The following is a 12112-nucleotide window of genomic DNA, read 5'->3' as shown; positions in this document are numbered from 1 at the left end:
TTTGATTCGAAATAACTTGTTAAGTATATGTTAAGTCTGAAAACTTTAAAGAGGTCAAAATATAAACATTTATATATTTCTTTGAGAGTATTGTCTTTAATTGGTTGGATCTCCATAGAAAGCAACATTGGTACAAGAAAGCTTTTGTTTCTCGGTCGTCTTTGTGGACTGGACAGTGAATACTTTACTCATACTATATTTTTGCAGAGGCGGAGCACGATATAATTTCTTCGGAGTGCAACTAATTATTTCCCACTATAAATGAAAGATACAACTGGAACTTTTGGAGGGTAGTAGATCTAATAACATAAAATATTTAAGCTTGGGAATTGTATCAAAACATACGTTAACCTCTTCTTGTTCTAAATAGGTCATAATTTCTCTTTGTCGACACTGTAGTATATTTAAGAGTGGAGCATTTTAATAGCAAATTTCATTTAAGCTCAGTACTCTCAGTAATTTGATCCTCCATTGACGTCTTGATTTACAAGCGTCCTAATGATACAGATATCAAAATGGCTTCCGCTGAGGACGATTGCGAAAATGATCTGCTAGAATTTTGCAATTATTTCGTTGAAGATGAAGTTGTTGAATCGGAGAGGAGATCGATGTGTCCCAGATGCAGGTAAGAAATGTGTAACAATACTGACTGATCAATTTGTCAATATATTCAACAAAAAGGCGAATTCCATGACGGACATTCCAGCTGTGTACTGTACATGTACTGTTCAGGTTAACCCTACTGTACTCCAACAATGTTAGAGGTTTTACATATCCAATAGAAAAAGAACCGACCAGCGGTCTTTTATGTTATAGGAGTAATGTTAACCCATGTTATTTTTTCGCTATATTTTGCCAATAAGCATATATCTCTTGGCCTATAATTGCCATTTTTGATATAGATCTATACTGAAACGAAAAAGAAACGCAACTTCAAATTGTAGGTTTAATAAAATAATACTTGTGAGCATTATGTTTAAATTTCATATGTAATAGTTAATATTGAATATTGATGTAACATCCTTTAAATGTTTAGAGATTTTTAAGAACAGGTCACTTTGCTAGAAGGTCATGATTGGTAGTACCCTACGTGAATCCAAGTTGAAATGGCAGCAGTTTTGAAACCGTGCCCTAATATCGTGTGTGTCCTCCTCGAACAGTTATCACATCTCTAATTCTTTGTTGCATTGAGTTCATCAGGGCATTGACTTTCCGTATTGGAATGTTATTCCATTCTTGGACGAGTGCATTTGCTAACTGAGGGAGGGTATTTGGGGGGTTACGGCGATTTCGAATTCTTCTGTCTAATTCATCCCACAAATGCTCGATTGGGGACAGGCCGGGGCTATATGGAGGCCAATCTATAGGAACAATGTTCTGTGTCGCAAGAAAGTCTCTACAGACTCTTGCAACGTGTGGTCTCGCGTTATCTTGCTGAAAGGTTAGATGATGCTGCCTAACAAACGGCACAACATGGGGCCTAAGGATCTCATCCCGATAGCGTACGGCCGTTAAATTCCCATTGACTATCACCAAAGGCGTCTTCAAACCATGGGAGATTCCCGCCCAAACCATAACTGATCCACCCCCAAATCGGTCGTGTTCCAAAACACAGGCGTCAGCAAAACGTTCGCCTCGACGCCGGTACACACGTTGACGGCCATCTGCTCGAAATAACGTGAATCGAGATTCATCGGTGAAGAGCATAGACCTCCAACGTCTCATAGGAAAACGTCTGGGCATATGTGCCGTTGCCCATTGCATACGACGTGCTCGACGTTGCGGTGTTAGTGGTAAACCAACGTACTGTCGCCTTGCACGCAAATTAGCCTCACGCAGTCTGTTGATCACTGTTTGGGGATGAATTCGACGGTTATGATTACCAATCGTATTCCTTGCCGTTTCAGCGGCCGTTAATCTCCTGTTACGCAGGTGTGCCAACCTAAGAACCCGGTCTTGACGTCGCGACGTTACGCGTGGACGTCCTGATCTCGGCTGGTCATCGACTCTTCCTGTTGCGTTAAGACGTGAAACTAATCGACTAATAGTCGATTTGTGAACTCTGAATTGTCGAGCGACGTGAAGTTGCGTGTTCCCTGCCAGAAGCATCGCTATAGCACGTCCTCTATCAACCTTTGATAACCGTGGCATAATTGTAAAAGGAATTATTGTTTGCAAAAGTATTGGCGATGATGTGGCTCAATGTTAGTGATGAATTGATACTGGTTTGAATGAAAAAAGAACGCATATGTTTGTACAGGCACGGTTTTTGATGTTTTTACCGCGCCGGAAGTGCATAGGTCTCTAGTCACACTTGGGTGATTTTGAAGATTGGTATGGGTGTTAGGCAGGGTGCATGTTTATTTCCGCGATTTTTATACAGATATGTATATTTAATACAAAATTAATCACAATTTTCCATGTTGCGTTTCTTTTTCGTTTCAGTATATATAAAAGCATGTGCACCAAAACGACATCTGAAACTTGATGAGGATCAGTGGATGTTTACAAACATTTGAACATATTGCAATCAATTTTGATTCTATTGAAGAGCATTGAATGAATGAATCTTGTTTCATGTTACAACAGACACTTATTACGCGGCGAACGGTCTCACTAGTTACCGACAAGAGCCGACAAGAGCCGACAAGAAACTAGATTTACCGACAAGAGCCGACAAGAAGTTAGAATTACCGACAAGAAGCCGACAAGAAAGAAAATGAGAGATAAAATAGTTTTTATTTATTAAAACAATCTATGATTTGTTGATTTTTTTTATTTAGGAATATTTTGTGGTCTGATATAGATGGTTGTGACAGGTAATATTGAGCCAACAAGAAAAATAGTTCTACCGACAAGAGGCTTGAATCACCGACAAGAAAGAAAATAAAAGATAAAACACATTTTATTTATCAAAACTATATTTGATTTGTTCATGTATTAGTTATTTATTATCTATTTGGATTGTTTTGTTGTCTAATGTAATGTTGGCGACAGTTAATTGAGCCGACAAGAAAAAAATATGATTTACCGACAAGAGGTTATAATTAGTCTACCGACAAGCCGACAAGAAAATGAACAATACGATCTTTTTTATTTCTTGATTTATACTAATTTAATTACACGTACAATGAAGTAATACATGTATATATCGACAATGATTGCATTACCAGAAAATGATTGATACAATTGTTTCTGTATCTTCGTTTCTAATAATTTCACTGCATTGAACGGGAACCAACAAGAAGTTAGAATTACCGACAAGAAGCCGACAAGAAAGAATAGAAAGGTTATTTCTTCGTACATACTAATTTAATTATATGTACTGGAATATATTGAACAATTAACAATTTAATAATATGTATATATTTAAAAGAAAATTTATTAAATGATATGATAATGGAATAACTTCAATGTTAATTTTGTATTGATTACAAAACTACCCATGATATATTCCAAATTTCGTACTAATTTTAAAAAGGTAAATCACAATTTATTTTTATTTTATATAAGTTCGTGTAGATTGATTATTAGAAATTGTTGCAATGAATTAATTCTGACACCAACTACCAGATAATGAAAAATAGTAATTGGCGATGTGGGCGGGCCCATATTTAGAAATTATACTATCATACCTTCACCTATGAGCCACGTGCCGATTGACCTTAGGGGACACACGCGTCCATGGGTAACTTGTATACACAAATTTCTGCCAAGAGTAATAATGACCAGCGAAATCTTACACAATGACAACATACACTTAACTGGCTGGCTTCCTATGCAGTGAAAACACATAATACCAGCACCCGAACTGAATATCTTTGAAGAACCGCAACAAAATATTAGACAGGACAAAATGTTTATATACATGTTTTTTGTCCGTATGTACAAGAGAGTTTGATACATGGTGCATTATACGGCCATGGGGACTTCGAGTTAAGTCCACCAGTAAGCAGCCTCCAATGTTCTAAATCACATTGCAAAGATTCCTAAGTCAACGGATGGTAGTCTCACAATCCCACAAACTCAATCTTTGGCACGTAAACCTGGGCAAAGAAAACGCACAATAAATGCAAAAACTCTATCGCTTAAAAAAATAAAACTTCAGTGAGTCTGGTGGGACCGTCAGTGGTGGAATATTTAACTGTTGAGACCAAAAACATTCACCAACAGAATATGTTTAACTTCGAATGCAAAACAAATACATGAAAACAAAAACAAAAAACAACTAAGAAATAAAGAATAATATATACATACTTTGTCTCTTATCGTCATCTTGTCGGTAATTCCAGCCTCTTGTCGGTAGATCTATTTTTCTTGTCGGCTCAATTTTCCCTGTCACCACCATTGTATCAGACACCACAAAACAATCAAAAATAGAAAAGAAAGAGAGAAAAAAAACCAAAAAAACATATCAAACATTGTATTAATAAATAAATTAAAAAAGCAACTATTTTGTATTTCATTTTCTATCTTATCGGCTTCTTGTCGTTTAATTCAAGCCTCTTGTCGGTAGGCCTAGATCTATATTCTTCTTGTCGGCTCAATATTACCTGTCACAACCATTATTTCAGACCACAAAATATTCCTAAATAAAAAAATCAACAAATCTTACATTGTATTAATAAATAAAAACTATTTTATCTCTCATTTCCTTTCTTGTCGGCTTCTTGTCGGTAATTCTAACTTCTTGTCGGCTCTTGTCGGTAAATCTAGTTTCTTGTCGGTAACTAGTGAGACCCCGCGGCGAACAGTCGTGTTACTTGATTAATATGTAACCAGGGAAGTTGGCAGGTTTGCAATCTATTTTGACAAATTTTATATTGAATATAGAAGAGTTTAATAAATGATAAATAAATAAAACATGTTTTTTTGAAATTTATTAATCTGTTATATCACATATCGATCGAATGTCAAGTTAGACACATACTCCTCTAGACACTTATATATGTTCATGCATTAGCTAGGTGCATCTAGATGTAGGCTGACAGTAAGAATCCAAAGATACCATAATGTCGGTGGTCTAGGTACCTAATGACTAATGAGTGTCCAGGGAAGTTTAATAGCACAGACTCCACTTGACACTCAGAATAAAACTAATAAACGATAGGCCTTTAATTAATACATTGAAATTTATAATGAGGAAACATGTACAAGTGGAGAAAATTCCCTGAAGATACGTGTACAGTAATTAACATATGAATAAAACAATTGTTTTTATATATGAATGGCATTTGTGTGGAATTGTAATAAAATACAATACAAAATTGTGTTTTAAAAGTAAGTTTGATAAAAATGTTGGGAAAAAAAGACGTAAATATTATCAAATGTATATGATTTCAAAGTAGTATGTACTGTACATCATGAATTAGAAATGTACATGTACATTTATAATACCCCCGTAACGATGTTAGGGGCGCGGTATACTGCAATCGGCCTGTCCGTCTGTCGTCCCACAATCTTGTCTGGACAACTCCTACTATAGTGCTGTTCCGATTTCAACAAAACTTGGCATGTGTAATCAGTACAGTACAACATGTAGTTGTGCATCACAACTTTTTTTTAGATAACTGGTATGCATTTTTCAAAATGGCCGCCGACTTCAGATTGGTTGAGGCATGTCCGGACAACCCCTACTAAAGTACTGTTCCGATGTCAACAAAAATTGGCATGTGTATCAGTATCACAACTTGTCCGAACAAGTCGAAGTACAAAACAGATTTTAACCAAACTTGGCATGAAATTATGCCTAACTAAAATAAACACAGGTCAATTTACAATGTTATGATCAGGAGTGTTAAATATTTGTTACCGAACCGATGTACAATTGCAGTATTGGATGGTGTATATCATGAATATTTATAAATTGAAGCTGGTTTTGGATCGATTGATGTCTTAATATTGTAATTCATAAAATGTAATAACTGACTGGATTAGATATGATTACACTCGCCAATAGCCTACTCAACTATATAGGCGCCCATGGGGGGGTATTAGTTATCCCTTGGGATACAACTCTAGTTAGTGTTGTCCCCATTATCAATTATAATCAATACCTAATCGGAAAGGCAACCAATTCTCGATGATGGATTATGAGATGTCAACATAGATGATTGTTTCCAAAACGGAAAGTGCAAGTTCTACTTCTATTTTCACTAAAGAGATAACGGAAGTACATGTACTATGTCCTAACTACAACTGCTTACAAATCATGCTTTTTAACTGTAATTAATTGCAAAATATATATAAAAAAACTTTTTATCAAGAAAGATTATGACATAATGAAATGGTATAATAGAAAATAAAGATACTCAAAGTATAGCTTAAAGAGGCTTACCCGCAGAAATACATATTCTGTAATTGTTTTCAAGAAATAAAGTCGGAAAGCCTCTAATTTTGTCACATAGAAACGTGTACTGAAGTTTATTTAGTGATCAGAGATGTGCCGTTTACCGGTCCGTCTGCAGGTAAGCCTCTTTAAGTATAAAATCAAAATGGCCACATACTCTGCTTTGGAAAAAATAGGACTGTTTAATCCCAGAGTAAAGAAAAAGTAATATTCCTAAAGGATTATGTAACGATATGATAGGCTAACAGATTAATAATCGAAAATCAATCGATTGACACTAACCGATTTCATCTGATCATCAATGTTGAAATCTCAGCCGATTCCCATTACTAACATTTATTATTTGAAGTGTTATAGAGGATCTGTATCCTGTAACAGAAAACTCTCATTATATCTAATCTATATTGGGATTGACAGATTGTTTTTGTCTCTATTTATACTGATAGTGCCTGTACATGTATTGTGTATCTGCTATTCAAACCCTGCGTGTTACTGTAATATCTTATCAAAAGAGAGTGAGGGAATTAGGGTTTGGTATAGTTGTAAATACAGTAGTGTTAATTTGGTGAAAATATTTGTTGGAAATTGTTTTATTTCATTCGTTGAAAAGTGACATTTAATTTTATTTGCAAAATGGGAGTGATCACCATAAACAAGTTCGAAACAGTAAATTTTGCATGTGCATCGATCTACTCCAGTCAAGTGATTTGACTCTCTAGGTATAGTGGCTAGGTTTGCTATAGTCTTATCAAACCATGAGCAATTCCAAGGAGGTAATTATATATATATCAATCATAGTTATATATTTCCCAATAAACTAAACAGCTGACAATTTAAGCTCATCAATATTCATCAATATTTCAAGACACTGTTTCCTTCTTTTGGTGTCTCCGGCCTTGACACCCATCCTCATAGGATTGTGACTCTCCATGTCCACTGGTTTATCACTATACATACAGATAGAGTTGAACCAAGGGAAACAAATATGGTTACCTTTACACCATTGACCAATGTATTCTATATTTGAAGATACAAACTGTATGTCCCATTTATTTACTGTAAACCTATATAGCTACTGTTATGTACTCATGTTTTGATATTTGTGGTATAACTGTACATCTCTGTTGCAGCCGTCCTATAACTGTTTGCTGGTGTCCTTATTTACCTAAAGAGCGTCTGGACGTAAAAACAAATGTCTACATTCTACAACATCCATACGAGGTAATTTTATTCTGAAAATAATTTTCATCATGCATGTATATGAATAATATACATTGTAGTTTAATTACTGTATCTAAGTATTAAGAAAAAAAATCATTTGTAGTTGTATGTGTAAATTTTAACCCTGGAAAATGCTAGCTGCAATATACTGCTCAGCTAGAGAGATCTTCTCTTTAGCTCGATTGGTTGAGTGTAATCCTAGTAATTAGAGCCAGAGGTTTGCGGGGTCCGATCCCTAGTGGAGGCAGTGATTTACATTGAAGTTAATCATGCTCTCTGTTACATAAACAAAACATATTTGGCAGGGGTTCTGTAATAGGTATCTATGGTTTTGATTGGCTTGACACCACACTTTGCCAACAATATTAGAGTATTGTGGAAGCAGGGGTATTAAGTTTTAATTAGTTTACAGCTTTTTTTATATATTTTTTTTCTACAGACTTCCAGACGATTGAAGACTGCTCCCATGTTATATCAAGGACTGGCCCTTGGAAAATGTCATATTATTGTTGGCAAGAAATTTTCCGAACATAGGTAAAACTAAACCTGACAATATAGCCATGATGGCATTGTTGAGTGTTCATCTGATTCGTTGCAATTGTTTGTGTAGATAAAAACTTTATATCTTGCTCCATAGCTTCAATACTTGTATTTATTTAACATATATGTGACATAATTGAGAAACAAATCTACATATTGATGTCATTATGCACCTGCTTTTTGGTGATATTATGTATATGGAATTTTATCATTTTAACTGTTTAGTTTCATCCTACTTCATTGTGTTGCTTTTTTATGCACAGTATTACAATGTTGTGTGAATGGATCAATGTTTCTGTGTTGTAGATATCCACAGGTTAATGAGATTTTGAAAGCACCCAACACCATCCTCCTTTACCCTGGGGAAGATGCGATGGACATCCAGAATCTCCCACTTCACCATCACAGCTATAATCTTGTTATGCTGGATGGAACTTGGGCTCAGGCCAAGAATCTTTATTGTGCAAACAAAATTCTTTCCTGCCCGAGAAAGGTATAAATAATAATCTTCTACAGTTACCATTTTGAAAATCTTTTAATACTGGTACTAACATACAGGATAACTCTGGAGTTGGTTCACTGGGTTTTTACTTACAGAAAATTTACTCAATGTCAGTCACAGCGATAAAAGTGTGGATACACTTATCCAGCGTCAGCGTCCTACTAGAATTTCCTGTCTATTGAACTTCATAGTGATATTTATTTTCAATATGCCTTCATGTACCTGTTCATAATTTGTTGAGGTGTATTGAGTATTTACTTGTAACATCTATGTTATGAATCTCTGTTATGGTTGAACAGCTGATGTTCTCCCACAAGAAATCAACTTACCGGGTTTCTGTATCAAGTATGATAACTGGAGATCCACTTGGCAGCAGGAATTTTTCAATGAATGTTTTTTTTTTGTTTTTTTGTTTGGAATGGGGCTCTTTTTTTAAATTAAAGAAAAAGCATCATTTTTTAAATTAAAGAAAAAGCATCAGTATTTTGAGTTATTAAATAATAAGTTGGGAAAATATGAAAAAGAAAATTTCATGATTTCAATATTTTATTCAGAAACTAAAACTCACACATAAATCCTTATAAACACTAAGATTATCACTAAAAATAATGAAAAGTCTTTTACACAGTTATAAACAATGGCCAGTTGGAATAATCTAAGTTAAAATTGGGAAACTTGGGTCAATTTTTGATCGGGAATAGAGTTGTAAGCTGGACTACATTTACACTTCAGAAAATCTCTGGACATACATGTATATAATACTATGTACATGCATAATATGTGGTTTGGTCAACTGTGTTGGGTTTACTGATATAAATGCAGTTTCCCTTCAGACATTTTCAAGTTCTAACATTGATCCATCTTTATCTCACTTCCATCTTTTTTGCTTTACCAGGTACAAATTAATGATAACCCCATCAGCAAGTATGTGATCCGTACCCAGCCCACAGACTCTGCTCTGTCTACATTGGAATCAGCTGCTGTAGCTATATCTGTCTTGGAAAATAGACCAGAAATTTTTGAGGTAATTAATCCTAAGTCCTGCTGAGGTGAATTTTCAAATTTAACTTTAAAAATTAGTGATAATAAACATTCCAAATCTATGCATTTTTTTGTGGGGGCTTAAATATTATCTGATTCCTTGTTAAAAAATCACCCATCCAGTGCCATGACATTTAAAGAGTTTTTTCTTACATTCTATCATTTCAGTTGAGATCTGATGTTGTAATTTTTGGCCGCACACACATTGTTATATCACAATTTAGATTTCAAATCAATCTCATAAAATGCTGTTTTCACAAATATTTACAAAGAAGTCTTAGTTATGTGGTAAACAGCATTCTATATTTGTTTCCATGACATAAATACATAATGAAACTTGTTTACCATTTTTTCTTGGTTTTGTTTCACAAATTTCACATGAAATGGAAACATTTATATTAGATCCTCTTTAAAAGAACTGAGTGTTAATTATCAGGTAGTAAGATCTATATACAGAGTAGTAATAACGTTGTGTGTCCATGCAAAACTCTTTGTGAACAAGATGTCTCATGAACCTCTAAATGGCAATTTCAGTTGACAACAAAGAAAAATTAGAGACAAATATGTAAAGCAACATCTGTAATTATTTTCAGCACAAATTTTCATCAGAAACACCTAATCAATGTATTAACATAATATGTATTGTATTTCAGATGTTGACCAAACCTCTGGATGCTCTGTGTAACTTCCAGATGAAATTTGGTGCCGTTCAGCATCAAAGCAAGACCTATAAAATTGAGAATGGACTTTGGAATAAACCTCTCTCTAAAAAATTCTTAAAAAAGAGAGAGCAAGAAAAATTGAATAGTCAAGAACAATCTGGTAGTAGCTGACTGGTATATCCTGTTAAGAGTGGTCAAAACATGTGATATTTCTAGATAAAATTATGAACTTTAATGTATAAACTTTTTACTATTTAGTGTGTTTTCTTGTGTTTTCTCATTGATAAAATGATAATAAAATAATTAAGTTATAATGCAGAGATTTCTATCACTTTTAAGAGGTGGTAGAGATTATCTACCAGATATTAATTACCTTGCTAGAATTGTCAGTTTTAAAATAAGGTAAAAGTGATTCACAAATATGCCCTCCCTAAACTTAATACCTAATAATAATAATTTGTACATTACTGTCAGTGTCTTGTCATCAGACACATCGTGACATCACCAACAGGAGGAGGAATGCGATGAGAATGTCATTTAAAATCTATATCAGTCTGAACTAATACTGCTTGTACTAAGGATTGCAGAAATAATATCTTGTTTATATATTGTTAACAGAATCTTAAATTACAAGAGTCTCTATTTTTGAATGTAAATTGATAAGAATACCAGAAATTTTATTTACCTCCTTGGAAGCTCGGTTATACAGAAATATATATGTTGCACCATTACATAAACTTAATCTAAGGACTGCAATAGCTTATACAGAACCTGTGTATAGTGACCAGATTCCCATAACAAGCAACAGTTCTACCCAAAACAAAGTGCATGTTCATCTATAATGGTTCCTAATATATTTTTTAAAGTTTTATTGTAATTGGTTCACAAAGGAGCAGTCTGGACAAGAATCATCCAGATAGGTTTTTTTTGTTACCTTCACAACCAAACGTCAACAACTTTTCTGGGAAATACATCTATTGTATTTGCCACCCCTAAAAACCTTTTATATTAATTTTCAGTTTAATCGGACAATATCCCAATTTTGATCAAAGCACAGCCTCTATCATGTTTCTAATCATAGGCCTTCTTTTACTTATCATGACAGCCAGATATGACATCCAATGTTTTGGAAAAGAACATCATTGTAATTTCCATCCCTTGAGATTCTTTTATACCATTTTTAACTAAATAAGACACTATTTATTTTAGTAGCCAATCAGAATCCTGTATTATGTTTCAATAGTAAATCTTTATGAAAAAAAATATGCCCAATTAAAAGTATTGATAAGCTACACCTCTTCAGCAAGTTTGAATGAAATCGATCCAGAACTGATGATCCATTTCACAAAAAGCATTGTATTCTTGTCACCATTGCAACCAAAATTTGTTGAAAAAAACCAAACATCTCTGTTTCCTTTTTCCTTTCATTGAAATTGGTTGACAAGATTGCGGACGACATTTTCTACAGACTGGCACTGCAAAGGGAAAAAATGGTTTGAATGTTGGAAGAAAAGATATGTGAGGAAAAGTCTGCAGAGCATGAGTAAGCGCCTACTACAACAGACAGCATCCAACTGCCTAGGCGTCTTGAAACCGTGTTCTAGTGGAGAGTAGTAATTAAGCTCAGACTCGACAACATTTTATTCGATACTGTCAGCACATTAATTTAGTGATCACAACCTTAGAAACTTCCATAGTTACTAGTATTTTGCAGATAGTATGAAACAACTAAAAACTTCTGGATAAAAATGAACAATGCTCGATGTGTATGGCAACGCCATGCATTGGATGTGAGGC

At 34.4% G+C, this 12112-nt stretch overlaps 1 protein-coding gene across 1 annotated transcript; it reads left to right on the top strand.

Moving 5' to 3' along the window:
- Positions 1-485: 485 nt before the first annotated feature.
- Positions 486-10572, top strand: LOC117318454 (DTW domain-containing protein 2-like). The gene is made up of 6 exons (XM_033873440.1): positions 486-625; positions 7480-7570; positions 8010-8104; positions 8417-8603; positions 9508-9636; positions 10307-10572. Exons 1-6 carry the CDS (start codon positions 516-518, stop codon positions 10484-10486), a joined length of 792 nt encoding a protein of 263 aa, XP_033729331.1. The 5' UTR covers positions 486-515; the 3' UTR covers positions 10487-10572.
- The last annotated feature ends 1540 nt before the right edge of the window (positions 10573-12112 follow it).

Source organism: Pecten maximus, unplaced genomic scaffold, assembly GCF_902652985.1.
Source record: "Pecten maximus unplaced genomic scaffold, xPecMax1.1, whole genome shotgun sequence".
NCBI lineage: Eukaryota > Metazoa > Mollusca > Bivalvia > Pectinida > Pectinidae > Pecten > Pecten maximus.
Note: the sequence above shows the minus strand (reverse complement) of the source record. Positions and strands in the feature narration are given on the sequence as shown.